We start from the raw sequence: 16,629 nt of genomic DNA, 5'->3' as shown, positions 1-16,629 counted from the left end.
ATACGGTAAAGATCATTAATTAAATTTGGCTATTATGGTGTATAAGCAGCATTAATTATATTGATTTAACGCTCTTTACCAATTTCACTTTCACTTTTATAAAATATTTTGTACAAACTTTTATTCATTAACAATATTATATAGACACGCATATCATAATTATAAAGAGCTAATTAATTTGGTGATTTGAATTGCGATAGTCTCTCTCCAAGTGTCATCTGCGTCTTGGTCAGCTCTGCCAAATACACCACCATCAGTAGGTCCTGCAGTATAATATAGAGCGAGTAATGATCATCATGCAATCTTAAATTTGTGGATATAAATGTTTGCGGTACATGCTTAATCAGTGAAAACCACAAAAAGTTATACCCTCGAAGTATTCCCGCTATAATTATGGTATTGGGGAAGAAAGGACACGAAATAACGGACCTGCATTGTAGAGTTAAGAAGAGATTCAAACTTTGGTCCTTCGATTTTAGGTACTCTAGAGATGGTTTCCATTAGCAACCGTCCTACTGTGCCATTACCAGGGATAGTGCCCGCCTGTGTGTGAGTAGGTGTGTGTGTGGGGGGGGGTAAGGGACTGGCGATACACGGATAGTTACCTACCATGACCTCTGCTGTATACTTGACTAACTTTTCCAGCAGCTGTCCAATAGACTCAGTGGCACTGTGTGCGTGTGCACGGCGAGAGGGAGTGTAACAGGCAAAAAATAAAATGGGCAGAAATAAACACCTCTCAGGCCTAGTTCACTAGATATTATAGAAAAGGCAATTTTGTGTGTTGAATCATAGATTGAAAAGGAAGGGGATTGGAAACGACCAGGCCTCCCTGTGTAAATGGTTGAAAGACTCCGCGTTATGATTTCGCGCTCGCGATTATTTTTGTTTTGACCGTACTCAGGTTGTATTTCAACTGTTTCTAGCTCTCCTATCCACTAGCGATCACTCAGAGGCTGGGAGGTTACTCTAGAGAAGTAACTTTACACCACTGACAAGCTCTAACTTGTCCAAGTCCGCTGTCTTTACTCTGTTTTTAGTTTTTGTGGATAAGCTTTACTGTTCATAAACGTTTGCAGTATAGTCCTTCAAACTGCTTTAGTATACTTTTAGACACACCACGGGCCTTGACCTCTCACGACTTCATAGTAAGGGCCATTCCTTCTTTTATAGCATGTATTTGTTTAGTGATAGTGGTTGCGTTGCTTAGTCGACCTTTTAGAGCTATATTCTCTTTACTTTTTAGAATATTCAACATTAAAAGTGATCAATTTCACCATTTCTATGTACAGCACATTGTATGGCAGCCAAGACAGGTAATGAGCATGCTGACTATAAAATAATCCCTTTGTAGTTTTAGCCACGCCCTATAACGCGGAGTGTTTCACGCAAAAATTTTCGTTTCCAATCCCCTTCCTTTTCAATCTATGGAGAATCGAGATTGAGGAATGAAAATAGCCACCACTTGAAAATGCTGGTCACACCCACCACAACAATGTTGAATATTAAAATAAATGTACACACACACACTCACCCACACACACACTCCCCTCCCCCACCCACGCACACACTATCCTCTCCCATCCACTCCACACACTCCTCCCCACCCCCACACACACTATCCTCCCCCATCCACTCCACACACTCCCCTCCCCTACCCACACACACACTATCCTCCCCATCCACTCCACACACTCCCCTCCCCCACCCACTCCACCCACGCACACACTATCCTCCCTCCACCCACTCCACACACCTCTCCAGATGCTCAAAGTCACTCTTGATGGGACTATTGCCGCTACCAACCGTCTCTCTCAGTAACTGCACTCCTGCTCGCTCAGGTTCAAAGTACACGACCTCACAGGGAATGGGGGTAAAGATGACCCCAGCTGTCTTGTTAGGTAGTCCCACTTTAAACTTGACAAAAGCTTTAATCTCCAGTCGACCTGCAGAAATAAAATGATAAAATACCATATAGCGTGTATATTTTGAGGGAAGCTTTCGCAGATTTAATTTTCGCGAAATAGCAGTCTTTTAGTAGCATACATGCGATATTAAATCGTAAAAATTATACTCGCGGATAATTGGAAAATGTTAAGATAAACATAGCAAGATTTAACGCCAGAAAAAATACTTCACAGGGTAATCAGTACTAAGAGACTTGATGATCTTTACCCAATAGCACTGTATATTATTGTAGACATAATTGAGCAACTAACGTGGCCACCTTTACCCATTATCCTAACCTGTTCTCAAGGTGGTGTCTAGTGTGAGGAAGATGGCGTTGGGGCCGGTTGCTAGGCGACTGTAGTAGTCATGTATGAGTACAGAATGCATCATATTCTCAGGAACTGTGCCGTACTTGGGACGATCACTGAACGAGAATGTTGAGAACCTGTGTGTGTGTGGTGTGTGAGGGTGTGTATGTGGGCGTGATGCTCACTCTCCCGTCTTATTGACGAGATGTTGCAATGTGTGTGTGTGTGTAACATGAGGGTGTGTGTGTGTGGGCGTGATGCTTACCATCCGACAACACTCTCCGTCTTATTGACGAGATGTTGCAAAGATGACATTTGCTTTACAAACTCCATATTCACAGCTACCTGCGTGCGTAAAATAGCAGCAATAAATGCAGTACAAGCAAATCCTGCAAGTGTACCTCGCCATCAGTCTCGTTATGAGGTACAGCATAGCAGCTTCTGATTTCCACAACCCCTTTCTCGCTGGTACCCATGAGTGTGCCAATTACCCGCTTCCCCAGCTCTGGCCGTCGCTCGTAACTGTCCACAATCGTGAACAAGGCCACCGGGTGGACCTTCACCACCTCTCCCAGTACATTCTCCATTTTTAGCAACAGAAGTACTGCAGAAAAACGACTAACTGTAGGTCCAGTGAGGAAGCTTTTCTTTAGTTCAATATTTCTTTTCCCACATGGCTCATGTCGAATAATTAGATCATGGGTTCAAAGTACTTTCAACAGTGCCCTTAATTCGAGGTGCTGTATCGCGAATCAAAGCCGCGGTCAAAGAAAGGGGAATGGCAGCTCAAGTGTTTACCTTTGGAAAAAACTTGATAGGGCGAGATCAAACGTTTCTAGTCACGAGGCTGTGCTATGCATTCACCAATAAGAAGCCTGTTCTTCCTGGACGTATCCTAGCAATAGTTACTTGGGATATTGAAATCATTTGAGTGGTTTCGAATGTTGTCGTATATATTTTGCCCCTCTTCTTATTTTGTGCTCACTCTGTTTCCTGCTCCTAGAGAACCCCTCCAGTATAGGAGTTCCATACTATAGGCTAACAGTACTCTAGCAGTACATTACCTCACACACAGGAATGCAGTCCCCCTACCTTGTAGTGATGCATGTGCAAACACAATATTAATTGACGCAATAGTGACCAGGGTTTATTTCATTGTGTGGGGGGTTCATTTTTGGAACCCACAATTTTCACTCCACTCGTACAAAAAAACCCTGAATACATTCTCGTGATTTGGTATAATTATAGTAATTTTAACAATTCCAAATTTCAGCCGTTCTGTACTTTTGAGAGCCTGTAATTTGTGTTCAGATTGTCCAATTTCAAAACTAATTGATGCATTCAATAGCTCTCAGAATTACCTTTCCAATGATGTGCTTAGATACAAGTTCTGTGATTAGTTGAAAAGCAAAGCCTCTAGTCTTAATTGCCCTATTTCCAAATTTCAGCCATTTTGGTAGCTATCTTTGAGAGCCCGTAATCTGTATTCAGATCAAAACTAATTGATTAATTGCGTTTATTGGCTTTAGCTAATTGCCTCAACTATTTATCAGATGTTCTGGTTGCCCCCCAACGACATGTGGAAAGATTTGCAGACCTGACTGCAGAAGAAGTGACAGACATGTTTGGTTGTGTCCACCGGGTAGCCCCTGTGTTGGAGAGTGTGTTCACTTCAACTAGTCTCTCCATCGTCATACAAGATGGTGTGGATGCTGGCCAAACTGTACCACATGTACACGTACATCTGTTGCCACGCCGACACGGAGATTTCCAGAGAAATGACGACATTTACGATGCTGTGAGTTAATTTAAACACATTAGAGCAAACCCCTAAATTCATAATTATGTTAATTATGTCAATATAGCCTCTTTGTTCAGTTCAGGGTATGAATTATGCATACAGGATAAAGAACTACATGTACATGCATGGTAACTGCATGTATGCATGCATGTGCATGCCTTGTTAATGCAATTATGTCGATAGCAACTGGAACTACAGTATCATGTCATGTGGTGACTGCCTATAGGTGCTCTATTTGTTGCTGACTGTATACGATTGCAATAATACGCAAACTGTACAAAAAAGCGTGTGAAAAAATATAATACGGCCAAGTTAACGGGTCCTTATAAGTGTACAAAAAAACACTATATACCTTCTAATGACAGTGGTACGTTACTGTACGCACGTCTCGTGTTCCTATATAACTGTGTACATGCCCCCACACAGTTGGAGAGGCACGACACTCCAGCTAGTACGGGTCATGTGACATACGACGGTGATCATGTGACTGGGGAAGGCAGGTCCAGGAGGTTTGAGGAAATGGTGCAAGAAGCGAAAATGCTCTCAACCCACTTCCATTAAGAGAGTCGTTTAAACAACTGGATGATGAAATCTGTCTAGACATCTATAATTAAACAATTTTTATAATTATTATGCGCATGTACTGACATGTTGTGCAATCATAACCTATCACCTTCAATTAAAATCTACCTTCATTTTTAAATTAATGGAATGCATACGTTACTGTAAAACACATTTTGTCATTGATAATATTGCTGTAATTATTGTTATTTTAACAATGACAGGAATGATTGTACAAACACACAACAATATTGAGTCATCATTTCTTGTACTTGTGTTGACGCTGTGTGTGGTTGAGTGGGCGGGTGTTGGCAATCAGGTGGGCAGCACTATGTTACACCTAATTAGACGGAGGAAATGGAAACCACATGGTATGCAATAAATACTAAAGGGAAATTTTGGAAAATAGCTGGAAATTGGAGCCTACATGTCCGTATAGGACACTTCCTCCTTATCAAATTGGATTGCCAAAGATGTTTTATGAAATAAGTATGACGTAATAAAAAAGTACACCCTCCTCTCCCCCCCCTACAAAATAAGACCTATTTTGGACCATATGCAACCGTTTCCTATATTGCTTCTAGAGCTTCTTCTAAATAGAACGTACCCTAATAGCCCCCTCCCGGACCATCGTTGAGGACGGAGGGAGAGAACGGTAGTCACACCCCCTCTCAAGACCACTACCCTCACTGTACTCTGCATGCACGAGGGAATATAATTATACAGTTGATGTGATGATGAATGGAAAACTGTTATTTACTCACATTTTGACTGTGTTGGACCACTGTAGCGATGTCTTGCAAACTCTGAAAATTTTCACTTTTTATGGATCCAAATTCACAAATCTGATCTCCCACGCTCAGCCCCTGTGTATAACTATACACTTACTGTGTTTTGTGCAATGCAGCAAATCACATTCACTTATGTAGTTATATTTCAGAGGGAAACTTAAGCCTGTATAATTTATGGAGCATCCGTTTTAGAAGCAAAAGCTATGCATGCCGTCAGTATAGCTGTTAGGAAAATCTACCTACGTGTATGCTCAGAAAAAAAGATATGCTTTAATTCCCCATAGCAACATGTATGTACTCACAGCCACTGCGGCCGGTGACCCTGGTGATACTTGATTGACTATAACAAAGCCACGAGCCCTTGTTACTGGCTGGTTGCTTGGCAACTCGTCAGTAGGGCCTCTCCTTTCCCTCTCCTCTGCGTGTATCGCGTGAAGCTTCTTCTGTAAATAAATAAATAAGTATATATATCAACTACATGCAGTGAAACCCATCTTAGTGAGAAATGCAATACAAATTAAGACCAGGTCCCAAATGAACAGTTAAACAACTCCTCTACAAAGGCCACCTCTGTATAAGGGCCAAACATTTGTTCCCAAAGGTGTCCATTCATCACTATATATATATAGGTATCAGCTACATGTATATTGTACCCTTGTCACGTCACCTCATTTGAAATAAAGAAATGCTACTCTAATTGTGTTGACTAGTGTACAGAGCCTATAGTGTGGTCCCACTGTGTGCACTGTAGCTAGTGTACAGAGCCTATAGTGTGGTCCCACTGTGTACACTGTAGCTAGTGTACAGAGCCTATAGTGTGGTCCCACTGTGTGCACTGTAGCTAGTGTACAGAGCCTATAGTGTGGTCCCACTGTGTGCACTGTAGCTAGTGTACAGAGCCTATAGTGTGGTCCCATGCACTGTGTACACTGTAGCTAGTGTACAGAGCCTATAGTGTGGTCCCACTGTGTACACTGTAGCTAGTGTACAGAGCCTATAGTGTGGTCCCACTGTGTACACTGTAGCTAGTGTACAGAGCCTATAGTGTGGTCCCACTGTGTACACTGTAGCTAGTGTACAGAGCCTATAGTGTGGTCCCACTGTGTACACTGTAGCTAGTGTACAGAGCCTATAGTGTGGTCCCACTGTGTACACTGTAGCTAGTGTACAGAGCCTATAGTGTGGTCCCACTGTGTACACTGTAGCTAGTGTACAGAGCCTATAGTGTGGTCCCATGCACTGTGTACACTGTAGCTAGTGTACAGAGCCTATAGTGTGGTCCCACTGTGTACACTGTAGCTAGTGTACAGAGCCTATAGTGTGGTCCCATGCACTGTAGCTAGTGTACAGAGCCTATAGTGTGGTCCCACTGTGTGCACTGTAGCTAGTGTACAGAACCTATAGTGTGGTCCCACTGTGTGCACTGTAGCTAGTGTACAGAGCCTATAGTGTGGTCCCACTGTGTGCACTGTAGCTAGTGTACAGAGCCTATAGTGTGGTCCCACTGTGTGCACTGTAGCTAGTGTACAGAGCCTATAGTGTGGTCCCACTGTGTCTGTAGCTAGTGGTTGACTTATGTTGTCTCTAATAAGGTTTGCATTTCAAGTGAGCTAGGTGAAAAGGGTTGCATATATCAATCTGTATATACGTAGGTATCAACCATAATTAGATGACATCACCTCGAGCAGTTTCATGAGAGACTTGTGGTCATTCTGCAAACACAACACTTTCTGTCGGGCTGTCCGCACTACGTAGATGTCCACGTCACCGCGGGGAAACCCCTCCCTGTCCACCAGAGCACCCTTCATACCAACCCCACCCTCCTGGAACCAACAAGACATTGACCATAAAATTATTTGTAGAGTGATATCGTAATCGTTACGTTAAACTTATTTAAATAACATATTTTACTTGTACTTTATATACGCAAATAAATGATGGAGTAAGTGGTGGTGTTCGTAGATATAGGTATATATTGGTATGTGCATGTGTTTTCGTATCTAAGCCCTCCAAACATATAAAATGATCTAGCTCCCACACAACTACACCTGCTCCAGTACAGCCAGCTGCTCTCTAATCTCTAGCTCGATACCATCTCTCTTCTCAAGTAACTCCTGTGCACTGAGCCCATCCAACTCCTCCTCCATTTTATGCTGACCATGTGTTACAAATAAAAATCTAGCTACGAGGACTTAAGGCCCCAATTTTCATATTTTCGGGCCTTAACTGCTCGTTGACATAGATCTAATTGCACATGTAATACGCGGCCATGGGTATGAAACAGGAGCTAACGAGGGCGGTGTGTGGTGTGGGGCTTATCTTCTGTGTAGCCAGTGTTGGGCTGTACTTCCTGGCAGCCTCTTTGTCCAACAAGCTCGAGGAAGGGTAAGGATTAATATGATCTTAATTGTTTGTTGTTTAATGTGGTTGAAATGGTGTACACACATTTCCGTTGATGTTTTGCCATCACTGTCCACAGTTGAACACACACACACACACGTACACACACTGACTGGATATAGGTACCTTTCTGTACGCCCTAAAATACACATGGAGATAGTGGGGAAAAGTATATGAAGAATGTCATATTGTGGCATACATGTGCATGTGTACAAGTTTACATAATTCCCACTCACTGATTATTGAGATTCTCGAGATTTGGGACGCTAGCACATAGATACCTCATGCCCATGTACTAACTACAGCTTAATTCCCACTTCAGGTCTTCTTTATTTTTCCCTCGCACTGTGGAGCAGCTGCGATCACTGGCCTCTCTCCTTACCTCACTCAAGGAGAAGCACTTCCCTCATGTCCTTCTCCTGTTTGTGGGGGCGTACCTTTACAAGCAGGCCTTCTCCATACCTGGTTCACTGGTCATGGTGAGGGCACACACACACACGCCCACACCGCCCACACACACATACGCACATTCAGTAGATATCCAATGATGTGTTTAGTTGATAGATTAATCGAAATCCAGCAATTTCTACAGCCTTACAGTATCATGTCATACGTAGATAATAAAAGACTCTTATATAACATATGCAGCAATAATATAACAATAGATACTCTATTATTATTATTATTACGAGACTTTGCACAGATGTGGGCGGGGCTGGCTGGTGTGTAGAATCAGCAACAGTGCACGTGTTTTGATGCCCTATAATCCATCCCCACACACTTTAGGACGTAAATATTATGATGTATTGATATAATTAGGTTAACTATGGCTGCACACACGCATAGTATCACCATTAGACGAAGGCTTTGTCTAAGCCGCTAGTGTTATATAGCCCCATAAGCAGTTGCTATCCCAAGATACTTTCACATTGCATCAATGGTTAATGGACATACACACACACTGGAACTAGTCTAAGCATGTACTATTATAAACCAAGCTTGCCTAATTTGTGTGTATTTATAAAAAGCATAATTATTGTGACTATAGTACACGTGTAAACACACGCACACAGCATGTGCACATTGTGTGTGGCAGCACCAGGTACTGTCTGTGTACAGAATGTCCCTGTTTGTGTGTCTGCTAGATTGGCATTGTTATTGGAAATTAAGTGCCAGTTGGTTTGTTTGAGGTGACTTAGCTAGAGGGGGGATGTGTGGGTATGTGTGGATATGTTACAGCTTTGTCTGTTTCGTTATGCCCATTTTTGACTGCGTGTGTACGTCTGTGTATGCTTGATCTGCATTATTATACCGGAAATTAACTCTGCTAGCTGGCCGGTGCATTTTGGATAGAGGAAGGATGTGTGTGCGTGCATGGTGGCTATCTGTTTCCCATACATGTGATCGCTGTATACAGTGTCAGGTATAGCTACCTCAGAATGTCCCTGTTTGTTTGAGTGCTAATTCGGCATTATATCCAGGAAATTAACTGACAGTTGGTTTGTTTCAGGTGGCCTGGATAGAGGAAGGATGTGTGTGTGTGTGTGTGACTACATGGGATGTATCAGTGTCAGGTATAGCTACTAGCCGTGTGTACAGAATGTCCCCGTTTGTGTGTGTCCCTGTTTGTATGCTAAGTCAGCATTATTCCGGGAAAATGAACTGACAGTTGGTTTATTTGAGGTGATTTAGCTTAGAGGGAGATATCGATGTGTGGGTGTATGTGGGTATGTAATGTTTGTCTGTTTGTAATGGTCCATTTTTGACTGTGTGTATATTTTTGGTATGTGATGTATAGTGTCATGCATGTACCCGTGTGTGATGTATAGTGTCATGCATGTACCCGTGTGTGCAGTGTCCCCAGCTGTGTCTGTGTGTGTGTGCTACGTAGGTTGACATTATTCAGGAAATTGACTCTGCCAGTTGGTTTGTTTGAGGTGGTTGTAAAGGGGAATATCGATGTTTGTGCGTGTGTGCATGGATATAGGTTTTGTGTCTGTTTTGCAATATCTGTTTATTGCCCATTTTTGACTGTGTCTGTATTTTTGTTAAACTACACGGTACGTCACATGAACACATAAATGGATTATGTATTTAGTGTACACGTCTGCATACTTGCAATACAGTGTACGTGTCATGTTGTCAAAACAGAGTTAGTACTGGGACAAGTCGATTTTCCCCCTTTTCCCTGGGTGGTCATATGGATGTGGTTTTTAATTTTAACCGTAAAAGGACTTTTAAATTGCAATTCCGAGGAAATTAATTTTTAAGTGTGACTTTCTGTTAGTACGTGCTAGACTTCCCCAATCGTGGTTTTAGTCACGTATATGTTTAAGCACCTAAGAAAAATGTATACTTAAAGTAAAAGGAATGATGTGTATTTTAGTGAATTTAGTTTTAATTTTAGTGTGTGTTTTAGTGGAATATTTAGACTTTCCCATATTTCAATATGGAAGTCACGATTGATTTGAATTGTAACGACCTACCTACCGATTGTATATTCAATTTTTCAAATTGGTAGATCTATACTCAAGATTATGGCCTCTCAAAGATGACTCTCAAATCCGCTCATTTAGAGAGAAAAATCGCCATTTCATTGCCTTTGTTTTCGACAAATTCAGTGGATTTTGTCTCATCTTTAATCGTTTATCTAAGCATGTCATGTGATAGACTTTTTTAAGAGCTACAAAATGCATTTTTGAAGTAATTGTTCTAGGCTTAAGTTATGAGCTCCTGAAGAATGCTTCCAAAACAGTGTGTGTCGTAGCTAGTGGGGAACCGATCTCTATAGTGTTCAAGGAAGCGAATAAAAAATTTATTGTGAGGTTTTTCAGGGGAATGTCCAAATATGACTGGTATGTTGTGGAAGGTAACCATGGTCGCCAACCATACACTGTGGCGCTGTAGTAACACCGATCATGATGTCGAGAAGTGGATCGTTGGTTGCTCGATCACCGTGCTGAAACATACACTACCGTATATTAGGGTTTTGAATGCGAGGTTAATCGATTGTGAATGACACTATCTACACAAGCATTGATTGCATTTCTAACTATTGTGAATTGGATGCAAAGCATGGGAAATTGCATACTCACTCGTGTCTTTCGATTGCGATTTACGCGAAAACTCACAATTTGAAATCAAAAGAACGTTGTATTCGAAACCAGGTATGTGTGTGTGTGTGTGTGTGTATGCCAGGGTTAGGCATGACTGTACAATTTTAAAAGCTGAAATGCTACTCTAGATGACCTGCAGTGTGTAGCCTAGTGTACAGAGCCTATAGTGTGGTCCCACTGTGTACACTGTAGCTAGTGTACAGAGCCTATAGTGTGGTCCCACTGGTGGACACTGTAGCTAGTGTACAGAGCCTATAGTGTGGTCCCACTGTGTGCACTGTAGCTAGTGTACAGAGCCTATAGTGTGGTCCCACTGGTGTACACTGTAGCTAGTGTACAGAGCCTATAGTGTGGTCCCACTGTGTGCACTGTAGCTAGTGTACAGAGCCTACAGTGTGGTCCTACTGTGTGCACTGTAGCTAGTGTACAGAGCCTACAGTGTGGTCCCACTGTGTGCACTGTAGCTAGTGTACAGAGCCTATAGTGTGGTCCCACTGTGTGCACTGTAGCTAGTGTACAGAGTCTATAGTGTGATCCCACTGTGTACACTGTAGCTAGTGGTTTGCATTTCAAGTGAGCAGGTGAAAAGGGTTGTCACGGCTTGTGTGTGTGTGTGTGTATGGCAGGGGATAACTAGCCATGACTGTATACAATTAAAGGAAGCTTTCACTCAACCTTTAGTCACAGAGTATCAAGTTCTATGACAACAGGAATAAAGTTACAGGAAGTGGTATAATTGCTCTATTATGCATCCTCCATGGCTTTATTTCAATGTATCCTTTATCCTCCGTACACGTATATATATATACATCCAAACATGATGTAATGTGTGTATACGAAGCCTCTGGTTACCATGGTATCGGCAGGCCGTGGGTGTATGACTTCCTTTGTATTGACCTTGTCTCTTGTGTTGAATGGACAGCATTCCCTAGTCCTGGGGGCAGTTTCACTGGTCTAAGTGACTCTGTTGTCTATTGCTTCCAATTGCGCAACTATTTTTAGCTCAGGTGGATGTTTTAATTACCGCTAGTCGTATATCCTCTACACGTAGGCAGGTACGATGATATTGCACTATTGTAGTGGCATTTTATTGAATAGCAGGATTCCCTTAGGTCCTGGGCAGTTTATACAGCGCTCTTAGAGACTATAGTCAGTTCAAATTGTGCAACTATTTTCGCCCAGGTGGTGGGTGTTTTAATTACCGCTAGTCGTATATCCTCTACACGTAGGCAGATACGATGATGTTGCACCATTTTATTGGCATTTTACAGTATTCTATTAATAGGCTATTGCACTAGCTATTTCTACAGCTACGTAAGACCGTCTCACAATCGTTCACTGACAATTTTATATGGCTCTATACATACATGTAACCTCTCTCTCAATGCCCACTCGTAGCCTAAAGAAAGGCCAACTGTGATACATGATATAGATGGAGGCCAGGTCCCAAATAAGCAGTTTGTGTACAAAACAACCTCTCAACAAAGCCCACCTCTGTGTAAGGCCAAAAACTTTGTTTCCCAAAGAGTGTTCGTTATAGAGGGGTTCCACTGTATAATGCATGTCCTCAACTTGTATAATTTCTTCATCCCTCACAGATATACAAGTGTGTAGTGATGTCCCCCCCCCCCATCCCTCACAGATATACTAGTGTGTAGTGATGTCCCCCCCCCCATCCCTCACAGATATACTAGTGTGTAGTGATGCCCCCCCCCCCCCCATCCTTCACAGATATACTAGTGTGTAGTGATGTCCCCCCCCCCCATCCCTCACAGATATACAAGTGTGTAGTGATGTCCCCCCCCCCATCCCTCACAGATATACTAGTGTGTAGTGATGTCCCCCCCCCCCCATCCCTCACAGATATACTAGTGTGTAGTGATGTCCCCCCCCCCATCCCTCACAGATATACTAGTGTGTAGTGATGTCCCCCCCCCCATCCCTCACAGATATACTAGTGTGTAGTGATGTCCCCCCCCCCCATCCCTCACAGATATACTAGTATACTAGTGTGTAGTGATGTCCCCCCCCCCCATCCCTCACAGATATACTAGTGTGTAGTGATGTCCCCCCCATCCCTCACAGATATACTAGTATACTAGTGTGTAGTGATGTCCCCCCCCCCCATCCCTCACAGATATACTAGTGTGTAGTGATGTCCCCCCCCCATCCCTCACAGATATACTAGTGTGTAGTGATGTCCCCCCCCCCATCCCTCACAGATATACTAGTGTGTAGTGATGTCCCCCCCATCCCTCACAGATATACTAGTGTGTAGTGATGTCCCCCCCCCCATCCCTCACAGATATACTAGTGTGTAGTGATGTCCCCCCCCCATCCCTCACAGATATACTAGTGTGTAGTGATGTCCCCCCCCATCCCTCACAGATATACTAGTGTGTAGTGATGTCCCCCCCCCCCCATCCCTCACAGATATACTAGTGTGTAGTGATGTCCCCCCCCCATCCCTCACAGATATACTAGTGTGTAGTGATGTCCCCCCCCATCCCTCACAGATATACTAGTGTGTAGTGATGTCCCCCCCCCCCATCCCTCACAGATATACTAGTGTGTAGTGATGTCCCCCCCCATCCCTCACAGATATACTAGTGTGTAGTGATGTTGCCCTACCTTCTTTCCCTTATAGAACATACTAGCTGGAGCTCTGTTTGGGCTGAGGGTTGGTCTTCCTCTGGTGTGTGTCCTGAATGCTGTAGGGGCCAGCACTTGCTACCTCCTGTCCGGGATGTTTGGGAGAGGTCTTGTCCAGAAACTGTTTGCCAGCCGATTAAAGCAACTCAAGAAGAGGGTGAGTGTGTGTGTGTGTGTGTGTTTGTGTGTGGATGTGTGTGTGTGTGTGTGTGTGTGTGTGTGTGTGGATGTGTGTGTGTGTGTGTGTGGGTGTGTGTGGGTGTGTGTGTCTAGTGTGTGTGTGTGTGTGTGTGAGTGTGTGGATGTGTGTGTGTGTACAGTGTACAGTAACTATGGTAGTGGGAGCCGTGATTTGCTATAGCTATTGATGTGGCTGGCGAGCTACTTCCTGCAAATATAATTAACAACCCAACTTCCCAAAGAAGCCACCAATGTGCTGCATGCCTAGCTACCTGCTTACAATGGCTGCTGGTATTGACACTGGGCCATGTAGAATGGCTGTAGAAATGCTCCCAAAGTCCAAAATGAACTCAAAACTTGACATCACAATTCAAGAACAAGAACCTGCTATAGTCCCAATGATATATGTATTTAACTATCCCCTTGTTTAAAGCAATAGCAATATTGTTACTTCTATATAGCAACAGTAACAGTAAGGGATCGACCTAGCGTTAAATAGAGCATCTTTGAACGGCCATAACTTTAGTTCCGTTGGTCCAATAACGTTAATTTTATGATTGTCTGAAAGCTTAGGGAGAGGCCTTTCATATAATGTATTAAAAAATCTAGAAATTCATCGGGGCCCTAATTTGTCATTTTCGGCCTTGGACCATGGGCTATAATCCATGTATCGCCAAATTGGTAAATACTTTTATCTTTCAAATATGAACTTTAATGACACCATTTGAAAAGTATTTTTCTAAGCTTTCAGAAAATCATAAAATCATTAAATTTGGACCACCAGAACTCTAGATACAGAGCCTACTCTAGTACATTAATAATGAAGTCTAATGAAGTTTCGTTGCATTGGTTCAATATTACTGAAAGCTTAGAGAGAGAGGCCTTTCAGATGATGTGTTATATTATTGTTATGATTGATAATCCCTCCCTTCTCCCCCTAGTTGACGGATGACCAGCACAGTCTCCTGTTCATCCTTATCTCCCTGAGGCTGTTCCCCATGTCACCTAACTGGCTACTAAATCTCTCCTCTCCTCAATTGGGAGTGCCGCTGCATCTATTCTTCATCTCCGTGTTGCTAGGTAATGGAACTGGGGTCTCTAGTGTGTATACACCTTGCTTATATCTACTGCCCGCACTCTATAAAGTATCTTTGTGCTGCACCACCACCCTGTACTCTATAAAGTAAGTCAACCCTTTTCACCTCACTTGAATTAAATGCGAACCTTATTAGAGTCAATCACTAGCTACAGTGTACACAGTGGAACCACACTGTAGGCTCTGTACACTAGCTACAGTGCACACAGTGGGACCACACTGTAGGCTCTGTACACTAGCTACAGTGCACACAGTGGGACCACACTGTAGGCTCTGTACACTAGCTACAGTGCACACAGTGGGACCACACTGTAGGCTCTGTACACTAGCTACAGTGCACACAGTGGGACAACACTGTAGGCTCTGTACACTAGCTACAGTGCACACAGTGGGACCACACTGTAGGCTCTGTACACTAGCTACAGTGCACACAGTGGGACCACACTGTAGGCTCTGTACACTAGCTACAGTGCACACAGTGGGACCACACTGTAGGCTCTGTACACTAGCTACAGTGCACACAGTGGGACCACACTGTAGGCTCTGTACACTAGCTACAGTGCACACAGTGGGACAACACTGTAGGCTCTGTACACTAGCTACAGTGCACACAGTGGGACCACACTGTAGGCTCTGTACACTAGCTACAGTGCACACAGTGGGACCACACTGTAGGCTCTGTACACTAGCTACAGTGCACACAGTGGGACCACACTGTAGGCTCTGTACACTAGCTACAGTGCACACAGTGGGACCACACTGTAGGCTCTGTACACTAGTCTACACACTGCAGGTCATCTAGAGTAGCATTTCAGCTTTAAAGATTGAGGTGAAAGGATTGTACTTCTGTACTGTACCGTCCCCTGTACTCAACAATGTAGGTATCTGTGTGCTCTTGGGCTTCTATATAGCAAATATAATAGTTTGTGTTCTAAAAGTACAACAGGAAGTAGCTCGACCACGCGCACACGTACAAACAAGCAAATACTGATCAAAACATGATAATACCCAGTGGCGATCCAGGGGGGGGGGGGGGAGATCCAAGAACCCCCTTTTTACTTGGAATGTTAGAATTGATATTTAGCAATACAGTCATTCACAGTAATGTTTCCCTATTCCACCTCAACCGCCATGTAGTCCACTCTAGAACTAACAGAAGCTAGCTAAGCGCAATGGCTGCTTCTATACTGATTTCTACTGATTTTGTCACTTTAGTACCCTCGCTACGCTCGGGATACTAAATCAGTGCCTTTGGGCTTCTAAATCCCATAGACACCTCCAAAACAGTGTCTAACTATAGTAATCTGCTTTACCTACGGTCCCCTCTCCCTTCCCCATCCATGCATGCAGGCCTGATTCCCTATAACTTTATCTGCGTACAGACAGGGCTCGTGTTGTCAGAGTTACAAGGATTGTCGGTGCTTAACTGGCACTCAACTCTCACTCTCCTCGGTGCTGCCGGCTCACTGGTTGCCACGGCAATGGTAGTACGGTGGTGCAAGAAGCGAAATCAACCCAAAGAACTCAGCTTGACTCTATAGCATTTAGTTCTAAATGAACCAACTAGAACCTATTGTCAGGAGTACGTGTATGATGTCTACATACACTCCTGTGTATAAGTATTCATAGTTTGCTCTCTGTAATAATACTAATTTGTGTGTTTGTGTGTGGTCGCTAATAACTCCGTACAGCTGCTGTGCGTGGGCAGGTGTGGGGTTTATTTTCCATATTGAAATTTATCAACTTTTTCATTATGTCATCGATATGATAATAA

General features: G+C 43.3%; 4 protein-coding genes across 4 annotated transcripts; 2 read left to right on the top strand and 2 right to left on the bottom strand.

The window, feature by feature from the left end:
- Nucleotides 1–88: 88 nt before the first annotated feature.
- Nucleotides 89–2,957, bottom strand: LOC135343906 (eukaryotic translation initiation factor 3 subunit F-like). The gene is made up of 7 exons (XM_064540939.1): nucleotides 2,660–2,957; nucleotides 2,524–2,603; nucleotides 2,247–2,395; nucleotides 1,757–1,946; nucleotides 610–670; nucleotides 430–543; nucleotides 89–263 (listed from the first exon to the last, which is right to left on the bottom strand). Exons 1-7 carry the CDS (start codon nucleotides 2,843–2,845, stop codon nucleotides 174–176), a joined length of 870 nt encoding a protein of 289 aa, XP_064397009.1. The 5' UTR covers nucleotides 2,846–2,957; the 3' UTR covers nucleotides 89–173.
- Nucleotides 2,958–3,012: 55 nt separating this feature from the next.
- On the top strand, nucleotides 3,013–4,826 carry LOC135343933 (bis(5'-adenosyl)-triphosphatase-like). Its single transcript, XM_064540967.1, has 3 exons — nucleotides 3,013–3,148; nucleotides 3,812–4,056; nucleotides 4,486–4,826. The coding sequence occupies exons 1-3, from the start codon at nucleotides 3,037–3,039 to the stop codon at nucleotides 4,618–4,620; spliced, it is 492 nt and encodes a 163-aa protein (XP_064397037.1). The 5' UTR covers nucleotides 3,013–3,036; the 3' UTR covers nucleotides 4,621–4,826.
- On the bottom strand, nucleotides 4,734–7,707 carry LOC135343925 (26S proteasome non-ATPase regulatory subunit 9-like). The gene is made up of 6 exons (XM_064540958.1): nucleotides 7,460–7,707; nucleotides 7,091–7,234; nucleotides 5,714–5,854; nucleotides 5,385–5,486; nucleotides 5,228–5,316; nucleotides 4,734–4,960 (listed from the first exon to the last, which is right to left on the bottom strand). Exons 1-6 carry the CDS (start codon nucleotides 7,556–7,558, stop codon nucleotides 4,936–4,938), a joined length of 600 nt encoding a protein of 199 aa, XP_064397028.1. The 5' UTR covers nucleotides 7,559–7,707; the 3' UTR covers nucleotides 4,734–4,935.
- On the top strand, nucleotides 7,656–16,618 carry LOC135343915 (transmembrane protein 41A-like). Its single transcript, XM_064540948.1, has 5 exons — nucleotides 7,656–7,796; nucleotides 8,134–8,290; nucleotides 13,575–13,736; nucleotides 14,701–14,839; nucleotides 16,206–16,618. Exons 1-5 carry the CDS (start codon nucleotides 7,681–7,683, stop codon nucleotides 16,394–16,396), a joined length of 765 nt encoding a protein of 254 aa, XP_064397018.1. The 5' UTR covers nucleotides 7,656–7,680; the 3' UTR covers nucleotides 16,397–16,618.
- The last annotated feature ends 11 nt before the right edge of the window (nucleotides 16,619–16,629 follow it).

The sequence above is a fragment of the Halichondria panicea genome, chromosome 1, assembly GCF_963675165.1.
Source record: "Halichondria panicea chromosome 1, odHalPani1.1, whole genome shotgun sequence".
Taxonomy (NCBI): Eukaryota; Metazoa; Porifera; class Demospongiae; order Suberitida; family Halichondriidae; genus Halichondria; species Halichondria panicea.
Note: the sequence above shows the minus strand (reverse complement) of the source record. Positions and strands in the feature narration are given on the sequence as shown.

What these genes read in the sequence shown, in the direction of transcription:
- LOC135343925 (XM_064540958.1), bottom strand. Translation starts at nt 7,558, where the DNA reads ATGGAGGAGGAGTTGGATGGGCTCAGTGCACAGGAGTTACTTGAGAAG. An exon ending in AGCTGGCTGTACTGGAGCAG is followed by an intron (nt 7,235 to 7,459) that starts GTGTAGTTGTGT and finishes TGTTGGTTCCAG; the next exon opens with GAGGGTGGGGTTGGTATGAA. An exon ending in TGGTCCAACACAGTCAAAAT is followed by an intron (nt 5,317 to 5,384) that starts GTGAGTAAATAA and finishes TCGTGCATGCAG; the next exon opens with AGTACAGTGAGGGTAGTGGT.
- LOC135343933 (XM_064540967.1), top strand. Translation starts at nt 3,037, where the DNA reads ATGGCAGCTCAAGTGTTTACCTTTGGAAAAAACTTGATAGGGCGAGAT. An exon ending in GAAGCCTGTTCTTCCTGGAC is followed by an intron (nt 3,149 to 3,811) that starts GTATCCTAGCAA and finishes ACTATTTATCAG; the next exon opens with ATGTTCTGGTTGCCCCCCAA. An exon ending in ATGACGACATTTACGATGCT is followed by an intron (nt 4,057 to 4,485) that starts GTGAGTTAATTT and finishes GCCCCCACACAG; the next exon opens with TTGGAGAGGCACGACACTCC.
- LOC135343915 (XM_064540948.1), top strand. Translation starts at nt 7,681, where the DNA reads ATGGGTATGAAACAGGAGCTAACGAGGGCGGTGTGTGGTGTGGGGCTT. An exon ending in TACCTGGTTCACTGGTCATG is followed by an intron (nt 8,291 to 13,574) that starts GTGAGGGCACAC and finishes TTTCCCTTATAG; the next exon opens with AACATACTAGCTGGAGCTCT. An exon ending in CTTCATCTCCGTGTTGCTAG is followed by an intron (nt 14,840 to 16,205) that starts GTAATGGAACTG and finishes CCATGCATGCAG; the next exon opens with GCCTGATTCCCTATAACTTT.
- LOC135343906 (XM_064540939.1), bottom strand. Translation starts at nt 2,845, where the DNA reads ATGGAGAATGTACTGGGAGAGGTGGTGAAGGTCCACCCGGTGGCCTTG. An exon ending in ATAACGAGACTGATGGCGAG is followed by an intron (nt 2,604 to 2,659) that starts GTACACTTGCAG and finishes TTACGCACGCAG; the next exon opens with GTAGCTGTGAATATGGAGTT. An exon ending in ACGGAGAGTGTTGTCGGATG is followed by an intron (nt 2,396 to 2,523) that starts GTAAGCATCACG and finishes ACACACACACAG; the next exon opens with GTTCTCAACATTCTCGTTCA.